Consider the following 21,060-nt stretch of genomic DNA (forward strand, 5'->3'; position numbering starts at 1 on the left):
CTCCAGACAATTTATATTAAGTACGGTTTTTATTTTTGTTTCATTAAACTTTCTAAAATGAATTTTTGTGGAACACTTTTGCAGAATAATTTGGCAGTGCATTTTAAGAGACAAGAAAATTTCTTTATGTTTTGATCCTATTCTTAGAAGACTTGATTAAAGGGAAGAATAATGTTTGGTGTTTTGAACTCATATTATTTTGTCAAATGCTTTGAAATACGAAAAGTCAGGTAAAATATTTTTGTGTTTTCCAGATTATTGCTCAGTTGTAACAATTGTGGACCAGACACATGTAAAGTTAACCTGCCTGTTCTTTAGTGGAAATTATGAAGCCCTTCCAATGATTTATAAAAATGGAGATATTGTTCGCTTTCACAGGCTGAAGGTATAATTCATACTGTTTAGAACTTATATTTGTTTGAAGAGAACACTGTATTGCTCACTAAAACTATTTACACTAATTATGTGGTTGCTTTGTTAGAACATGACGTCAGGCATTTCAAGAGACAAGAAGAAATGTAAATAGTATCAGACTTCAAATGATTTATATTAGGAAACCTCTTCATTTGAGCAAACTACCTGACCTCCTTCCACAGAATTGTGTTAGCTGCCGCGATTCCGACTAGTTGCATTCCGTTAGAAAACATTTAATAAAATGGTAGAGCTATTAAATAGTATGTGATTTTTTAAAAATCAGCTTTTTAACACTTTAATATTTTCAGTCTTTTAGGTTTTAAACATTTCAGTCCCTTCATAGTTTGCTTTTGTTACATGGGTTTCCACGCAACCCCTTCACTATCTTGGTTGTCTTTTCTTCTAATACTTCAGTTTATCTGTGGTCCTCATGGTCACTGATGCTCATAAATGAGTACAATAGTCCAGATGTCTTCTAGTCTTAAGATATGGTGGGAAACAACTCTCTTGCTCTATTAATGCCTTTTCCCTGAGAATAGAAGAATATTGGAGAACATTTGCTTAAAGAGAACGAGAAATATTACTATTGTAGCACTATATTACAGGCTTATCCAAACTTAAAAAAAATAGCTTATTTCTCACACACTGCTGTTTCCTGTAGTACAGTTGACCCTGAACAGCACAGTTCTGAACTGCTCGGGTCCACTGATGTGCAGATTCTTTTCAGTAGTAAACAGTGCAGTACTACAGGATCCCATGGTTAGCTGAATCCATAGATGCTGAACTGAGGATAGAGGGCCAACTGTAAGTTATAAGGGGATTTTCAACTGCACAGATGGTCGGTGCCCCTAACGCCCGTGTTCAGGGGCCAACTGTATTTGTAATTCTTGCTATTGTTTAATTGAAGTAAAATATACATCTCTCTTTTCACAGTATTAGCATGCTCGTGTTACTAACACTCTAGAAACGTCCTTTGTACCCCTACCTGGGGTTGTCATTCACACTCCCCCCCCCCCACCAAGAGTAAATAATCTCACAACTTCTAACAACATATATAGTTTCATATGTATTTGTTCTTTATATAAAGGAAATACACTATAGTTTTTTAGGGGTTTTTTTTTTGTTTTTTTGTTTTTGTTTCTGGCTTATGCTTGTATGAGTCAACTGTACTATTACATATAGTTTTACTTTGTTCATTTTCACTGCTGAATGGTATTCTGTCCAGCCAATGTTTGAATACACCAGAATTTATATATTTATTCTGTTGGTCGTTTAGGTAGTTTTCAGTTTGAGGCTATTATGCTGCTATAAACAGTCTAGTACATACCTTTTACTGAATATATATAATTATATGTAATATAATATATACATTTATATGTAATTATGTAATTATAATATATATTATATATTGTATAATGCATAGATATATATGCATTTCAGTTGATTGTATACCAAGGAGTATGGTTCGTGAGTTCAGGGTTGTGCATATATTAGCCTTTAGTTTTCCAAAGTGTTTTTTACCAACTTACACTCCCATTAGAGATACAAGAGAATTCCAAATCTCTTCAGAGAACCAGTTTTTAGCTTTGATTTTCTCTATTGTATGTTTCTATTTCGCTTACCTTGATTATGTTTTCTTTCTACTTTCCTTGGATTTGAAATAATATTCTTTGTGCAGCTTCTTGAGATAGAAGCCTAAATTTCTGATTTTTAACCTTTCTTCTTTTGTAAAATATTCACTTATTTCTATAAATTTTTCTCTATGTATTGAATACTACTTTAGTTATATCCAACAAGTTTTAGCACATCACAGCTTAAGTATCCTTCAGTTCAATATATTTTCTAATTTCCAATAAATATATAAATACATTTATTAATATCAGACAGTATTACAGGAGACTAAAGGAGGTATTTCATAAGTTCAAAAGGGTTGCTTTATGAAGAAGATATAACAGTCATAAATGCATGTGCATCTAATAACTGAGCCTTGAAATTCAGAAAGCCAATGTTTTTAAGGCATATCCCAGCTGTCTCAGTCAGACTGATGAGCCCTTAGCCTCAGCTGCATTTTACTCACTTCAAACTCTTATATTTTAAGTGTTCTAGTTTTCCCTATAGTATTCATAAATAACTGTTACTTATTATCCTTTTATGAATTATACCTTAATAAAAAAACTAATAAATGTTTTGTTAGTAAAACTGCAAGCCTGATAGTATTAGGGAGGCTGCCACCTAGCTCTTTAAAAAATAAAAATAATCTTGCATAGTGTTTTACAGTTTACATGGTGCTTGTGGATTTTGATACAGCCCAGTAGATTTTATAATTTCATATGCTAATTAAATGAAATATTTAAAGAATTATGTCCTCTATTAACTATGCTGGCAAGATTTTATAATCTCACAAGTGTTTCCAGTTCCTAGGTTCTGGATCAGTAAACCTGTTTTGTTTGTTTCTGTTTTGTTTTCTACTTTGCCACTTTCTTAGATCCAAGTATATAAAAAGGAGACTCAGGGTATCACCAGCTCTGGCTTTGCGTCTTTAACATTTGAGGGAACTTTGGGAGCTCCTATCATACCTCGTACTTCAAGCAAGTGTTTTAACTTCACCGCTGAGGACCACAAAATGGTAGAAGCGTTACGTGTTTGGGCATCTACTCATATTTCACCTTCTTCAACATTAGTGAAATTGTGTGATGTCCAGCCAATGCAGTATTTTGACCTGACTTGTCAGCTCTTGGGCAAAGCGGAAGTGGATGGAGCATCATTTCTTCTAAAGGTAGATTTTTTTAAATTTTATTTATGTATTTATTTTATCATTTTAATCATTTTTTTACATCTTTATTGGAGTATAATTGCTTTACAATGGTGTGTTAGTTTCTGCTTTATAAAAAAAATATGGAACGCTTCACGAATTTGCGTGTCATCCTTGCGCAGGGGCCATGCTAATCTTCTCTGTATCGTTCCAGTTTTAGTATATGTGCTGCCAAAGCGAGCACAGGTAGATATTTTTAAATACTGGAAATTGTTTTGTAAGTTACCATGACCTATAAGCCTGTAAAGAGCTTATATTTCAGCATTCTGGTGGAATAAATATGCATACTGTGTACTAAGAACTTAAAATCTAACCATTTTTAATGAGCCTGTAATTTCTATGCAACTTTACTCTTGAACCACTCTTCTTTATCCTATACTTCTAGAGAAAAATAGTATTACCAGATCTACATTTTAAATATAGTATTGTTTATATTGTGTTTATATATTTCTTATTAGTACTAGCAAAATGAGTTGTTTTCTATTGCTATTTTTAAGTTGCAGCTCTAAAAATGCATATTTCTGTTTCCCTATCAAGATGTAGCCTTCCTTCTCATTCATTTGCCTTCTTCTTGGCCCATTGATGTTGGGTTCTCTTCCCATGTTATTTCACTGTCTGCTTCATAGGTAGATCATGGATGGTTTTGAAGTGTTTGTTTTTCTTGTTATATTTTATTTTGTTCTTAAATCTGCAGAAAAAAAAAGTGACATAAGACCCATCTAATCTTTGTTTATACCTATCCCAATTTATTCATGAATAGCTTCTGGAGAGGACAGTTGTCTGATACCATCCTCACCTACCTAGCCTAGGGAGGATGCATTTAAACAAACACTGCTTCAGCCCTGCTTCTCTGGTTCTTTAGCTTCTGACTCTTTGGAACGATGGAACAGGAAATGGAGTACAGTGGCCCTTGGACAAATATTGGGGTTTAGCATTATTATCAGTTATACCTTGCCCATATTAAAGAATAGTGAAGATAGAAATTATTGAATAAAATACAAAGTTTTTGAAGTTGAAAATAGCACATATTTATATACACGTGAAATACTCTGAAAAAGTAAATGCATGCTATGAAAAAACATAAATAAGTGTGACAAAATTGAAGCTAAAGCAACATAAAATCATCCAAACAAAATGAGAAGGAGGTCAGCCAGTCATACTTTATGCCCAAAGTGACGTATTTAACAAATGAGTGTTTGCTAATCACTGAACACTTCCAATGACAAAAAATCAGCTGTGCAGAGAAGTATTCTCCACCTTTTGGCTGCTGTATTGAGCATAAATTCTTAAATTCTGAGATAAAACCTGCCACCTTTTCGCTGACGTAGTGAACCTACATTTTCCTTCTAAAGCAAGAAAACATGCCTGCATCCCATTTTTATAGATAGCCTTTTCAGATAAGTAAAAACAGCTTTCATGTAGATATTATTTTAAAATGCAGCATTCAGAAGTGAATGTAAGAAATTACATTAGTAAGACTTTCTTGAGGACAGTTTAAAAGAAATCTCAAAAGTCTTTCTATGCTCTTTGTCTCAAACTCTATTTTCATAAATTTATTTTATAGTAATAATTTAAAATGTAGAAAAATGCCTTTAAAGGAATATTTATCCTTATATTTCTTGCAGTATCAAAAATCAGAAAAAACTCGCATACTAGCGATAGAGAATTTTGTGAATTATTTATGTGTTGTGGAATACTGTGTGACTATAAAATGACATTGTAGACATACTTATTGATATAGAAATTCACAATATTCTCTTTAGTGATTAATGTACTTTCATTTATATACTAAAAATGTATTATATGCATAGCAAAAAATATATCGAGAGGACTATATAGCAATATTTTGCTCATTTTATCTATGGGAAGTCAAATTTTAAGTGATTTTTTTTTCTGAAATTGGTTTTCCTATCCCAAACTAGGAATAATTTTTTAAAATTTTGTTTTGAAAACAGAAGGAGCCAGACCTTACTCCAAATGAGTTCTGGTCAGCATGGAATATAGCATAATTATTTCCTGTCTCAACTGAGATATGATGCTAATATTGGTCTCTTTATTAGTAACTACAATACATTCATTTTAATTATTCTAGCAGATATGATTCCCCCACATACTGTTGTTTCTAAAAGAAGTTAATTTTAATTATAGGTTATTAAGACTATAATGTTAATAAGAAGAGATTAAAGGCTATGGTTGGGGATATACTCAAAGATAAAATTTAGAGCCTTAAATGTCTTCATGAACAAAAAAAGAAAAAAAAGCATAGCATATCAGAATAATCTTTCAAGTCAAGAAATTGAAAAGTTAACAAACAATTATAGAAAGTTTGAGGTAGTATTTTAATAAGGTATTTAATTTTGGGATAGGTAATTTTAACATTGCCCAGAAATTTAAAAGATATTTTTAAGTGATATATAGTAAAAAATTTCTCTCCTTGACTTCCTCCCTTGTCCCCATGCTGCTATAATAATAAAAATAACATTAACATTTCAAATTGGCAAAGGATTGTTAAGTGGTGATTGTTATCTATTTGGAAAAAAGAATTAGATCTGTATAAAATATGCAGATACCTAACAGATTGAGCTTTGATACAAGATTACAAAAGTTCCAGAATTTCAACACAAGGTCTGACTTATACTCTACTCTCTCAACCCCTCCTTCAGAAGACTCACGATTGGTCTGTAAAGCCATTTTAAAGTCTCAAAAACATGTACACAAAATGAAAGAACAAATTCCAAGTGAAGAAAAATGCAACATAATGTTACTACTCCCAAAGTGTTTGTCCTGGTTCTTTGAATAATTTAGGAAACAGAGTGAGTGACTCAAACTCATGATTGTTTATTTACAACTTAGCACTGTCACCAACATTATTCAGTACTTTCTCTGTAATCTGACACTGGCAGATACCTGTATAGATATGCGGTGTTTTCCATAAAATAGGCAGAAGACCTAAGTAGACATTTCTCCAAAGAAGACTTACAGATAGCCAACAGGCACATGGAAAGATGCTCAACATCACTAATTATTAAAGAAATGCAAATTAAAACTACAATGAGGTACTGCCTCAGACTGGTCAGAATGGCCATCATTAAAAAGTCTACAAAAAAAAAAAAAAAAAAAAAAGTCTACAAATAACAAGTGCTGGAGAGGGTGTGGAGAAAGGGGAACCCTCCTACATTGTTGGTAAGAATGTAAATTGGCGCAGCCCCTATGGAGAACAGTATGGAGGTTCCTTAGAAAACTGAAAATAGAGTTCACATGATCCAGCAGTCCTATTCCTGGGCATATATCTGGAAAAGACAAAAACTCTAATTTGAAAAGATACATCCAATTTTCATAGCAGCACTATTTACAATAGCCAAGACATGGAAGCAACCTAAATGTCTATTAATGGATAAAGAATATGTGGTGTATATATACAGTGGAATATTACTCAGCCATAAAAAAGAATGAAATAATGCCATTTGCAGCAACATGGATGGACCTTGAAATTATAGTAATAAGTGAAGTAAGTCAGAGAAAGGCAAACATCATATGATATCACTTATATGTGGAATCTAAGCAAATGATACAAATGAACTTATTTACAAAACAGAAATAGATTCACAGACATGGAAAACAAATTTACGGTTACCAAAAGGGAAAGGATGGGGGTAAGGATAAATTAGGAGTTTGGGATTAACAGATACACACGACTGTATATAAAATAGATAAGCAACAAGGACCTATGTATAGCACAGGGAACTATATTCAATATCTTGTAATAACCTATAAAGGAAAATAATCTGAAAAAGATATATGTGTGTGTGTCTATGTGTGTGTATAACTGAATCACTTTGCTGTACACCTGAAACTAACACAACATTGTAAATCAACTATACTTCAATTTAAAAAAATAACAGTTAAAAAGAAAAGGAAATGTGGTGTTTTCTATTTAAGTAGACTGTTCACTCTTACCCAGCCAAACTTCTGACATGCAGAGGCATTCTTACCTCTCTCCAAATGTCTTTTGTCCCGCCCTTCTATAGCATAGCATAGCCTCAAGCTCATCTCTTGCAGCCCTAGCACAGCCCACACTAGCTCCGGTCTTAAGGATGGGATAGTGCATACTCGTCCTGGGCCCCTGTTCCCATCCTTACCTCAAGGTGACTTAAATAGCAATCCAACCTACCTTTCCCTTTCCATCACCCATGAGTGTAATTCACTTGTGTTCATAACATCTAACATAAACAAAATATTCATATCTGTGCTTTCAAAGGCCTTTTCCAAATCAGAACAAAGTGGAAAAATGGGCAGAGGTCAGATTAGTTCCCTAAAAGCTAGGAATTTATACTTAAGAAAATTAGCAGAGATACTTGTAAAGGTTTATATACAAGATGGTAATTACTAAATTATTTAAAATAGCAAAAATTTTGAAACAAGTCAAATGGCCAAAAAAGGGATTGGTTTAATAAATTTGTTTGCATCTATAATGTAATGTGAAGCCATTGAAAATCCTATTTTAGAAGAATATTTAAATTGCCTGAAAAACTGCCCAGCAATAAATTAAGAAATGAAAAGCAGAATAGAATGCCAGTTTGGTAAAAAGAAAAAAAGACATATATATTATAACTACATAGAAGAAAAAAAAGATAAGTCAACAATATGTTAATAGTTTTTCCAAGCTCATAGCTGTTTGAATTTTTTTCCTTACATTTTATTCATTACCTATACATATGTAGTCCTTTTACAATCAGGAAAGAATATACATCATATTCAAAGTTTAACAGATATTTGGGGGAATATATTTAATTACTTTTAAGCTATGTTACCAGCAAATAAAACTCTTCTAGCCTCCACAATTTTACAAAAAGATCATTAAACTTTTGTTCTACTTCTTATGCAGGTATGGGATGGCACCAGGACCCCATTCCCATCTTGGAGAGTCTTAATACAAGACCTTGTTCTTGAAGGTGATTTAAGTCACATCCACCGGGTGCAGAATCTGACAATAGACATTTTAGTCTATGACAACCATGTTCAAGTGGCCAAATCTTTAAAGGTGATGTTGTGTAGCAAGCATGTTTTGCTCTTTTGTATTTTTATAAATTTTAGGGTAAATCACATGTTAGATGATATTTGAGGTCTAGAAATTAACTCCAGATTAATTTTTTTCTTTAATTTGTAAAATGTGTATTTAAATTATTATACGATATATTAAATTATAATGGCTTGAACAGCTTTTTTAAAGTTAAAGAATGTTTCCTGAACATCTTAAAGCTGTGCCCAATTTTACTATGGAAAGAAAAAATTTTTTCTGCCATAAAATTTGCTTTAAAATAACAAAGGATGTATAAAATATTTGTAAACTTAAATGATAAGCTCTTTTACTTGGTTTGATAAAATCCAGTCTTTAACTTTTTACTCATTAGTCTAAGAAATTGTTAATCCACCTCTAAAATATATTGATAAATTGTCTGTGTATACCATACAGTTTATTAGAATTTGCTCACTGTTTTTGAGATGCAGTTTTCTAGGTAAAATAACGCTGCTTAGTTTTGGCACTTCTTGCTTATTAGTAACATTTTAAGGAATATTTTTCTTCATTTTACCATGTCATTTATTTGCAAGTAATCTTTCTTGCAAAGAATGCTGTCATTGATAATAATGATAATAATAGTAACATTTGTTAAAGCACTTCATATGTATTTAGCACTGTCTTGTGCTGTAGGTACTATCATCATTTCTGTTTTACAAATGAGAAAACTGAGGCACTCAGAGGCCCAAGATTTCGCACTTACTTGCATGAAGCCTGTATTTGAATGTATGTCTGTTTCCAGAGCTAATCTTCTTAAGCAGTATAAAGAAATGAATTTCTTTATTGCAAATAGCTTCCATCCTACATTTAGGGAGGTATATAACCTACTTATGGGAAGAAAATAGGGAAAGTGTAATTTGTAATTTTTTTAGGTCTGAATTTTAGTGCCCAGTTTCTTTTTTGCAAATAAATGTTCTTGGAGAAGGACATATTTCCACTTTTACACTGTGTTACAAAGAAGCCCACCCAACTCAATAAATTAGGTTAAAGTCCAGGTCAAGGAAGGTGATAACTGTACTCTTTTGTCATTTATGAGTGTGTTCATACCTTTCATATCAGAAAATTGACTGTTGAAAATATATTTTTGATGCTTTTCCTTGATTTTATCTGCATTGATTAGCTTATTTGAAAAATAAATGTAATGATAAAGCCAATTCTAAAGTCTTTTTAAAATACAGATAGAGTTCTTTTACGAATGAAAAAGCTTTACATTTTAGATTCGACTTTCACTGTTTAATTCCCTTCTCTTTCCCTATGCTGTTTCTATAGGTCTTTTGTTCCTCTCTCTTGTCCTGATTTCCTTGTCCCAAGTCCTGAACAGCACCTGCCACAGTGCTTTCCATGTAGTAAGGGTTAAGTAAATAATATCTGCTGGTGAATGCATGAATCAATGAGCGCTGTGAATTTTTTTCAGATTTTTTTCATCTCCTTTGTCTGCTTTATCTCACCCACTAGAGGGTGCTATGAGCATATATAATTAAGAAAATGTAGGGCAATTAATTTTTCTCTAAAGATATCATGACATTTATCTACAATGTAATAGAAAAATGAAAAGGATTTTCTCTACGTGTAAGTAATATAACTGTAGGCTTTTATTTAATGTACCTTGACATCACATTTTATTTGTTCTGAGGCAACCTCTATACTAACCATTTCGTATTTATTTAAGAAGTGCCCAGAGTCAAATGATATTGATATCAATTAATTCTTGTCAACACTCGACGATAACTGCTTAAAATTGCATATTTATATTGAAATGCATGGATTACATGTATTTTTGTTGAATAGGAACAGGAAAAAAATGTGATTTTTATTTTATGTAATAAAGAGGACAGTTAAGGCAATTGTAAAGTACAATATAATTGAACTCTATATACGATACATTTTACAGCTAAAGTTGCCCTTAACATTTTTCCTAAACCTTGCTTTTTAAGTAAGTTATCTCCTTCCCTAAACATTTTGCACACACACACACACACACACACACACACACTTCAAACCTTTTGTCTACAAACAAAAGCAGTGTATTTTCAATCCCCAGACTTATTCTGACACAATTTAAAAATAATTATAAAACACACGTAGTTCTAATTACGTTTGGCATTCAGTGACCCAAGAACTATATTTTGATTATTTTCAGACACATACAGGTCATTAAAAATATTAAACCTAAAGGGAAATTTTTGAAAGTTTATAAGGAATATTTAAATTATTTCTAAAGGAATAAAAATTTCTTAATAGCCAGTTGGCTTTGCTTTATTTTTACTGTTTCTGTATTAAAAAGGGCTTTTACAACAATTTTTAGAGGTATGTTTTATAATTTTTTTGTTATTACCAATAAGACGATTTGTTTGTTATGTATTTGTCTATTACAACAGAGCATCTGGCACGTTTTATAATATATTTAGCAAGCTTAAAAATATATACAATGCTGCCTCCAGAAGGAATTTCTGGAAATAACAGCTTGTCATTTCTATAGCCTATATATATAAAATTCTCTCTTGGTCTTTAAAGTATAATTTTGTTTTATTATGAAATACAGTAGTAAAGAAGATAGTATAACAAACATCTACGTGCCTATCATCCAAACTTAACATTTCTAAATGTTTTGCACACTTATTTCAGGTACTTTTAATTTTAAGAAATGAAATTTCTACATGTGGAACCTTCTTTGTACCTCTGCTTGTTCTAATTTTTTGCTCCCAAATATCCTCTTTTTATTTATCCTAACATGTACGTGTGCACACCCATGTTTATTATGCTTTTATTTTATATACTTTTGTCTGAAAAATGCATATGGTTATGTATCATTCTATAATTTGCTTTTTTCTTTTGACATTATATTTGTAAGATTTATCCATGTTCATATATGTGTCTGCATTAATGCCAGCCTGTCTTAATAATCATACCTTTATTTTTAAATGATATTTCATAGGTTAAGCCCTCACTCCCAGTTCAGTCTTCAAAACTAACTTGACTGTTCACTTTCAGATCAGTTTTTACAATTCCTTGAAAGGCACTGGAGATTTAGATAGAAACTGCATTGATTTTAAAGAATAATTAATTAGGAAATTATCTTTATAATGTTGAAACTTTTCATTTATGATTATGGTATCTTTCACCTTGTGTCTGGCCTTCTTTAAGTCCTTTGTAGATTATATACATTTACTGCACTAATATATTATGTATATTAAAAAGAATTACAGAGTAATAAATGTTCAAAAAGAATGACATAAAAGTAAATAGAAATAGACATATTTCCTTCCATCATCTTACTTTGGAGAACATGAGGAAAATCAGTTTTGTCATCTTTGTGTGTGTGTGTGTGTGTGTTTTCCTTCTCTGACTCTATTTACCCTGCTCCCCTGCTGTTCTGTCAGTGGAAGAAGTCAGAGAAGAAAAGACTAAGTGCCTTACCTCCTTATAAAACCCATGATTGGATGGGAAAAAGATCCTTGAGGATGAAGGAGTAGCTCTGGGAGTGTGGAGTTTTTTCCCCTTATTTTTTCCCCCCATTTCTCTCCTCCATCACATCCAGAGGGTGATGAGGAGAAATACAATGAACTGAAACAGCAGTAAGCAGAGGTGGGAGGTTGGTTTACTACCTTCACTTTCTTTCTTTTCCCCCATGTATAGCTTTTCTGTTACACAGAATCTCACCACTGTTAATCTTGACCTTGTAGGAAAAAAAGAATGGTAGTCCCACAGTCATCAGCAGTCAGGAGTGCCGCTTTATACAAATGAATTAAATTTCCTAGTTGGTAACTAACTCCTTTTGTTTATAACTCTTTCTTCATAAAAATGTGATTTAGGTAATACAGCTTCTTCCTTTGAGTATGTGTCAGTTTCTTTAGTAAACATTCTGCATCTGTCTCTTTTTAAGTCTTCTACAGTAAAAGAATATCAAATACTCCATAATTAAAGATATTTCTAAGACTAAGTTTAGCAAAACATCTAAAATTATAGGACATTTCGTTCAAAACTATAATTGGTTTAAATCTATATTTGAACTCATAGAAGGTGTTTCACATTATGGTGTACAGACAAAAATATTTACAGAAATTTTCTTTCCATAGAACTTGTGGAATAGAGGGGGTTTATTATTTTGATAGAGTAGCACATTTAAACATACTTTCTAGTATTCTCATAATGAGAGTGTTTTTAGTGATCATATTTAATTAAATCTTACCTTAAATTAGTTAAAGTAGGTTATTTTCAGAAACCTTAACCAAATAGGTTCTTAATCAAATAGAGGGCTTGGATTTGATTTAGGTAATAGGTTTCTTAGCTACCATATCTTACCAATGCTAAGACTCAATCTTATTTAACATTTTAATATCTCTAAAATGGAAATATGCCTTTACATTTGAAAAATACATACATATCTATACATGCATATGTATGTGTACAAACACACACACACACGTTTTGGTTTTGATACGGTGTCCTTGGGGCTGATATTGAGTACACATTAGTAGAACGTACCACTTTCCTTTCTGATGAGTCAACATCCCGGGTTATTGGTCTGTGCCCCATGTTAATTGTTAAATATTGTATCAAAAATTGTTTGATTTTTCTCCATTTTCTAAATAATAAATCATCTGCTTTTAGGTTGGAAGCTTTCTTAGAATTTATAGCCTACATACCAAACTTCAGTCAGTCAATTCAGAGAACCTGGCAACATTTTTAGCCCTAGAGTTTCATCTCCATGGAGGCACCAGTTACGGTCGGGGAATCCGAGTCTTGCCAGAAAGTAACTCTGATGTGGATCAGCTGAAAAAGTAAGCATATTATAAACCTATTTAGAAATTGTAAATAAGGTATTAATTAAGCTGATTTCTAGGATAATATTGTTCTGAGGTGGGAAGGGGGGCTCTAAGAGGTCTCTTGTAATTGATCCTCAAAGCCTTCCTTGCCATTCATTATTCATTTTTTTAAATAGATGAACCAAATGAAACAAATCAAGTGATTGTAGGTTCAAATAGCTACATAGTAGCAGAGCTGGGTTTATAGTCTAGGTTCTCCAATAGTTACTTATGCTCTTACCTCTACTCTTTGCACTCATGTTCTTCTACCATTTGCCACCTTCTCCAGGTACAGAAACAAACAATGGAAACTGGAGCTTAGCTAAAGTTTGGAAAACTTGATATATATGTCTAGGGTGCCAAACATACTTGATCAGTCATGGACAAAATACTGCCTTTTTTTTTTTTTTTGCGGTATGCGGGCCTCTCACTGCCGTGGCCCCTCCCGTCGTGGAGCACAGGCTCCGGACGCGCAGGCCCAGCGGCCACAGCCCCACAGGCCCAGCCGCTCTGCGGCATGTGGGATCCTCCCGGACCGGGGCACAAACCCGCGTACCCCGCATCGGCAGGTGGACTCCCAACCACTGCACCACCAGGGAAGCCCCAATACTGCCTTTTTAAAGTGCGTATAACCGAGAAAATAGGTAATGGAAATATCTCAGGGTATCATATTTTTAAAACTTTTAGGTGTGCCCAGAAAGTGAATAGTACCTTAAATCCTGCTACACTTGCAGTTCCCTTTTCCTTGAAGTACTCCTGTTAATGATGTGTGCAGAAACTCTTTGACACGTATTCTAGGGAAATAAAAATTCTTCTACATATTTTCAAAGAGTTACAGAAAATATCCTTTCCAGTAAATTGAAATGACATAGCTATTTTCCAAGTTTTAATATATTGAAATCAATATGATTTTATCATCAATGAAATTAGCTATTTTAATAACCTTCTATCAGTTTCCCTACTTTATTTCTCATATTGCAATATATAGCCACATAGTATTTCACTACTTGAGTCTAGAATGAGATTGTTCTGACTTAGAATGTCATCCATTAAATACCCAGCTTATTTGCAGTATTTCATCATCCCACTGTTCTACTTGTGTCTTTCTAGACTTAGGTTTTTAAAATTTGAGGGTCTCTTGGAATCCCCTGATAATCTGTTAAAAAACTATAGTCCTCCTGAAGAATGCATACACACACAGAATTTTTTATACAATTTCAGTGAGCTCTTGGTTTCTTTGGGTAGAGCTAAACTGATCATTGTTTGACTTTGTTTTATGCAATTAAAAATTCTATTCTTTCAATTACAGGGTTTTAGAATCTGTAGATTTGCCAGCCAATCAGTGTTTAGAGGGTATATGTCAATCAGAACATGAGGACAGCTTTTCAAATATTTCAAGTAAGGACAGTTTTTTTAATTTATTAAACTACAGTTGATTTACAATATTGTGTTAGTTTCAGGTGTACAGTGTCAGATTCTTTTCTGTTATAGGTTATTAACAAGATATTGAATATAGTTCCATGTGCTTTACAGTAAATCCTTGTTGTTTACCTATTTTATATATAGTGGTGTTTATTTATTAATCCCATGCTCCTAATGAGTAAGGATAATTTTTAATGTTGCCAGTTTAGTTTCTGCTAAGTAAAATGACTTTATCAACATAAATTCTCTTTTTTAATATCTTCCTATCTCTATTTTTTTGTTGTTGTTAAATCCATATTCATTGTAAAGAAACATGCTAAATCTTTATCAGTGTCCTGTGCAAAGGTAAACGTTACTCCTCCCTTACCTGTATAGTTACATTTTCAAATTGCGGTGGTAGGGATTACTTGATTTGTGATATATGTAGTGTTAATGTGTTTATATATGAATTTATTATAAATCTGTATTTATTTCCTAGTGAACTATTTTGCTCATCAATTTCCAAAAGGAACAAAGGTTGTTTTTGCTGCTTTATTTCAAATAGCCCAAGTATTTTTTGATCACACATATCTTAGAGTTCCCAGTTTTATTGAGTTAAGTACCTAATTACAAAATGTTAACAAACAATTGGTTGTGTATTTATATTATTGCCTACCTGAACAGGTGACTATTCAAATCTAAATTTTAAAACACTCAATCTGTAAGATTTTTTTCTTTACCATTTTGTGTCAGTATTTGCTTATACATTCTGACACCTAGAATCTATGTCATGTTTCTATCCCCTATTTTTTTTTTTACAACCTAACTCCTTCCCTACTATGATCTATGAGTATTTACTCTCTTTCTGTATCAGTAATGATAAGCATTAAAATTAACATGTGTGGCTTGATAGGCACTTAGTCAGTGCCTACAGCCATTATTATTTAATCCTAACAGCACTCCTATGAGGTTGATACTATTCTTCCCTTTTATAGAAAGGAAACTGAGGCTTTGAGTGATGGGAGTCATATAATTTGTCCAGGGTCACTTAGCTATTAACTGATGGCAGAGTCAGTCAGATTCAAATGCAGGCTATTTGATTTTTTTGTACATATTTATTTCTTCATTTTCTCTGCCTTAGAATTATTCATATTTCCTAGCACGCTGGTGATAGCATTTTGGCCTAATCTGTGACTATTTAAGCTGCCATTAGGAGGCCAGTTTACTTCAATTGACAATCATTTGGAGACAGTATTAATTTGTAATTATACTTTTTGAAATCCCTTTTCTCCTTTTAAAAGGTTTTTCTAATCGTTTTTAAATTACAAAAGTAGTACATGTGACAGTATCAAGGTACGTAGCCTTCCCATGCCTTTATGCCCACTCGCTGAGGTAAAGTTAACAGTTTAGTGTGATTTCTTCAACATCTTCATGTTTATATGAATATATATACTTCTACATAAACAGAAAGGAGTTTTCCCTCTGTTTAAAAGTTTTACAAAAATGGGACGATACTAGACTAGCTGCTTTATTTAACAATGTATCACAGACCTCTTTCTGGGGTAATTCATATAGCTCAAACTCATTCTTTTAATAGTTACATTATATTTTATATGAGTCTAACATTATTAATTAAGCCATTTTCCATTTGATAGACATTCAGGTTGTTTCCAGTTTCTTACTCTTACAAATACTTCTTTAATAAACACCCTTGAACAATTGTACTTTCATGCTTATTGTTTCTCTAAAATAGACATTTTTGAAAATATGAATTTCCGGTTGCAGCACCAATTTTTTTTTTAAAGATGGCTTTGGTGTCTTTGTCAAAAATCAAATGAGTATAAATGTGGATTTACTTCTGAGCTTTGTGTTCAGTACTTAGTAGTGTGGTGTGAAGTAAGCATTTTTTTTTCCTCATGCTAATTTCCAGTTGTTGCAGAACCATTTTTTGAAAAGCGTTTTGCTTTCCATTTGGATTGCTTTGCTGCCTTTATCAAAAATCAAATGACCATGTAAATGTGGGTTTATTTCTGGACTTTCTATTTAATTCTGATAATATTATTTGTCATTCTTTATGTCAGTACCATATTCTTTTGTTTACTATAGCTTTATAGTAAATCTTGAAGTCATATAGTATAAGTCCTCCAATTTTGTTCTTTTTCAAGATTATATTCTAGATTCTTTGCCATTTCCACTTAAGTGATAGAATCTGCTTTTCTATAATAAAGCCTATGCAATTTTGATTAGGATTTTATTGAATCTACAGATCTATTGGGAAGAATGTCAGTTCCTAACAATATTGAACCTTCCAATCCATGAACAAATGACATGAATCCATAAACAAATTTCACCATTTGTTTAGATTTCTTCAGTTTCTCTCAGTAATGTTTTATAGTTTTCAATGCCACATTGAGCTTTTAATGGATTTTAAAACTGTAATTCCTCTTTCCTTTTTTCCTGATAGGCTCTGGATCAGTATCACTATATGAGGTAGAAAGATGTCAACAACTGTCAGCTACAAGTAAGACCATTTTCATTTTTGTATTATGGGCACAAGAGTGAGTATTATGAAGTCTGTCCTTATACTTATCTATCCACGAGGGCAAAAACATATCCGTGTTAATTTTAATCAATTCACACTATGTATTTAGTGGTGTGTCCATAAAGGAGTTCCTTAAAATATGCCCCAAAACTTTAATGTAAGCAATGATAGTTAATCTATCAGATACCCACCTTCTGATACTTCAGCTAAGATTTTAAAAAAAATTAACTATTTCTAAGCACAAGTCTATTAAATAAAATTCTGTAATATACTATTATAAAGATACGAGTTTCTCATTATTGGAGACAGGACATATAATTATGAAATGGGCTAGAATAAAGAAGCTGTGGTATTGTATTAGAATTGGAGGTGTCAGTATATACTCATGGTTTTAGAGACAGATACAGAAATAGATATATGGGTGTTTGTATATATGTATTCACTCACATATACATTCATACACATTGCAGGTGCACGTGTATAAGTATAGGTGTGAACATGTGTGCATATGTGCCTGAGCTCTGTTGATGAAAGGGCATAAAAACAAGGACACCAGTAGCAATGAGTATACCTAGTGCACAGATCTTAGTTTATAAATAATATCCCCAATCAGGGCTTCTTGGAGAAATAACAGATTCCAGGGTTGGGACAAGAGAATTATAAGGTGATTCTGGAACACCTTGTTGTGCCAGAAAGTAGAGAATTTCTCAGGTTAATGGTGGCAGATGTCAAATCTCATACAATTTGAGTATCAAAATAAAAATTACTAGTGATGGCATAGAACTGATTGAATAAAGTAGGAATCTATTAATGCATATGGATAGTAAATAAATGAACAAAACAAATAAATGAGGTTGAATGGAAAGCTGTTATTTAAAATAGAATGGCAGCTGATAAATGTAAAGAATAATGAAGTTAGAGAAAAATCACCATTTTTCAATCATGACAGTAATTATTTAGTTCCTAATCGTCAGTGGATCTTAAACTAGCAGGATCCTAAATGTTTAATGAAATTGGGATATTTATATTTTATCAAATACTTTCTTATTAGGTATAAAGGGGGAAATAATAAGTTTATAGTGGAGAAACCTGCTGAACACCACCTTAATCAGCTGAGCAAAGTTAACATACCCAGGAATGAAAACACTGATATCATGTGCCTTTTGATGTCATGCAATGAGAAGGCCACAATATCACTTACACAGTAGTATTCCTACCAAAAATGTATAATTGGTATCTGATCATGAGAAAAACCAGACACACCCAAATAAATGGCCTCTACTCCTCAAATATATTAGCGTCCTGAAAGACAAAGAAGAGCTGAGGAACCATTCTCTACATTGAAGGACTTCAAAGAGACAAGAAAAATAAATGCTACACATGGTTCAGGATTGGGTCCTAGACCTGAAAATAAAATGCTAAATAAGAGCATTATGGGGATAGTTGGAGAAATTTGAATAATGTCTGTTGATTCCGTGATAATCAATGTTAAGTGTTCTGATGTTGAAAATTACATTGTAATATGTTAATGAAATTGCTTGTTCTTGTGAAATACATACTGAAGTACTTAGGGATAAAGGGACCAAATGTATGGAAGTTACTATCACGTATCTGCAAGGTTTATGTATATATGGAGAGATGGAGATAATGACAGTTGGAGATGATGATAAATGTGGCAAAATTTTACCAAAATTGACAATTAATACAACTTAATTGGATTTGATTGTGTATGTTTGTTTCACGGGGATTCATGCCATGAATATACTTATATCCTTGCAGATTTCTCTAACTTAATTCAAAAATTCTTTATAGTCCTTACGGATCATCAGTATTTGGAGAAAACCCCACTGTGTGCTATTTTGAAACAAAAAGCTCCTCAACAATATCGTATCCGAGCAAAATTGAGGTCATATAAGCCCAGAAGACTCTTTCAGTCTGTTAAACTTTATTGTCCTAAGTGTCATTCACTGTAAGTATTTTCCATAACAAAACCAAAGTTTTCATTTCATGAAATTTGTGTATATATGTTTTCTTATGTGTCAGTTTAAGTCCTGACAGTGAGTAAATTGTGATTTTAATGTATTATATTTTGAAAGAATGGTAATCTTTTTAAGAGAAAACACTAATTCTTAGAAAATAAATCCTTTTGATGTTTCTTAGTAATAATAAATAAAAGTAGTTGCTGTTTTCAGATCTGAAACTCAATTTAGTAGCTCTGATAAATGCAAACAAATAATAACTGTGAAAAGCTGTATAGCACAGGGAACTCAGCTGGGTTCTCTGTGATGGCCTAGTTGGGTGGGATGGGGCCGAGGGGAGGTCCAAGAGGGAGGGGATGTGTGTATGCGTATGGCTGATTCACTTCGCTGTGCAGCAGAAACTAACACAACTTTGTAAAGCAATTATACTCCAATAAATAAATAAATATAATAATTTAAAAAAAGAAAATATTTGGGGGGGGGCCTTTCTCATTTGTCACAAAAAAATCTTGAAAGTAAACCATTGTTAGCTAAAATCCTTAAATAGAAAAGATTTCTGGTTAGTTGAAATTCCTAATTAAGTGTTAAGAGAAAGCCTTGTTGGAAATATTCCTGTCCTGCTTAGTAACTACCACACAGTGGACATAATTTGAACTTTTGTTGGTGATTAAGGATTTCTCAGTTCCTCAAAAGCTTTATTCTAAACATCAATTATTTTATAAATAAGTAAATAAATTTATAAGACATTAGAATGAATATGTACTTACTAACTCAAGACATATTCTGAAAATTATTTTTAATCCCTCTTCTTTTTTATGCAATTTGACTGTCTTCCCTCTGTATATGTAACATGAACATGTATATACATCTCCATTATATTTATGTGTGTGTACATTGTGTGTGTGCTGTGTACACTAATGTATATATTTTCCCCTTCACAATCTAAGTATAATACTGTTTGTGGAGATTTTTGATCATCAGATCTCCTTATACAAAACAGGGGACCATCTTCTACCCATTTTGGCTTGAAATGGTAGTTGGAATTAAAATATAAGTACAGATTTTAGATAGTCTTGAAGGATTATCAAATTATAGTTCGTAAAATTCTGTAAAAATCATATATCTTTGCCATATATAAAACCACCCTCTGTGATAATTTTTTTAACAAATAGAGAAATCATCTTAGAAATGTTAAGAGGTTTTACCTAAATTTACACAGCTCATTGGTGACAGAACAAAGACAAGGAAATAGACCTTTTGATTCTAGATTATACGATTTCTACTGTATCATATTTTACCATATGACTTTTGAAAATTATATTCTAGATTAAAAGGAATCAAATGGAATATTGGTTTGCAAAGTAGGTACCCTGTGAAAGTGATATTACTTAAGTGGTAAGTGGATATTTAGCTGGAGTGAAGACGGGGCTCCTGCTGGGAAGTTTAGCATTCCTTACAGAGGAGAACAGTTTGGTGCTAGAAATAATGGTGTCACAGAACCAGGCAAGGAAATTGCTGGTGGTTAATGTAATTATGATATGGATCTAATTAGCCATAAAATGTCATCAAATATCTTTCTATTGAATGAGCCATGTAATCTGCAGAGTGTTATCTCCATGTTTTAAAATAAGTAGCTGGTTCATAAGCATATAAACAATTTTTTTATTGGATAGTTTGTTAAATTTGAATTTCCAAGCTTATACCAGTTGTTTTTGTATTATCTCATTGTCAATTATTTTAGGCAAGAAGTTCCACATGAGGGTGATTTGGATATAATTTTGCAAGAGGGTGCAACCAGAACCCCAGATAGCAAACTACAAAATACATCATTATATGATTCAAATATCTGGACCACTAAAGATCAAGGAGAACGAAAAGTGGCTGTTCATTTTGTGAAAAATAACGGTATTCTCCCACTTTCAAATGACTGTCTAATTTTGATAGAAGGTATGATATTTAAGTTGCTGTTCTATTAGAATATAGCTTTTGCTTATGTGTTTCTCTGACTGATTATTGTTAAATATATTTTA

General features: G+C 32.4%; 1 protein-coding gene and 1 non-coding gene across 5 annotated transcripts in view; one reads left to right on the top strand and one right to left on the bottom strand.

Moving 5' to 3' along the window:
* Positions 1-21,060, top strand: part of POT1 (protection of telomeres 1) — a 78,289-nt gene that overhangs the window by 44,138 nt on the left and 13,091 nt on the right. For 3 of the 4 annotated variants that reach the window (XM_022582041.3, XM_089917448.1, XM_089917447.1), the window contains 8 exons: positions 255-385; positions 2,900-3,190; positions 8,112-8,267; positions 12,915-13,084; positions 14,418-14,506; positions 16,974-17,030; positions 18,831-19,020; positions 20,772-20,977. In XM_022582041.3, coding sequence (XP_022437749.1) covers positions 255-385; positions 2,900-3,190; positions 8,112-8,267; positions 12,915-13,084; positions 14,418-14,506; positions 16,974-17,030; positions 18,831-19,020; positions 20,772-20,977 — 1,290 coding nt within the window. The remainder of the gene's footprint in view (positions 1-254; positions 386-2,899; positions 3,191-8,111; positions 8,268-12,914; positions 13,085-14,417; positions 14,507-16,973; positions 17,031-18,830; positions 19,021-20,771; positions 20,978-21,060) is intronic. The other variant, XM_022582050.3, reaches the window with a different exon arrangement.
* LOC115801733 (U6 spliceosomal RNA) lies at positions 3,304-3,410 on the bottom strand. Its single transcript, XR_004022075.1, has one exon. It is a non-coding gene; the product is annotated as a U6 spliceosomal RNA (small nuclear RNA).

Source organism: Delphinapterus leucas, chromosome 9 (genome assembly GCF_059928025.1).
Source record: "Delphinapterus leucas isolate spDelLeu-1000000601 "Yukka" chromosome 9, BTC_Dleu_Yukka2, whole genome shotgun sequence".
NCBI lineage: Eukaryota > Metazoa > Chordata > Mammalia > Artiodactyla > Monodontidae > Delphinapterus > Delphinapterus leucas.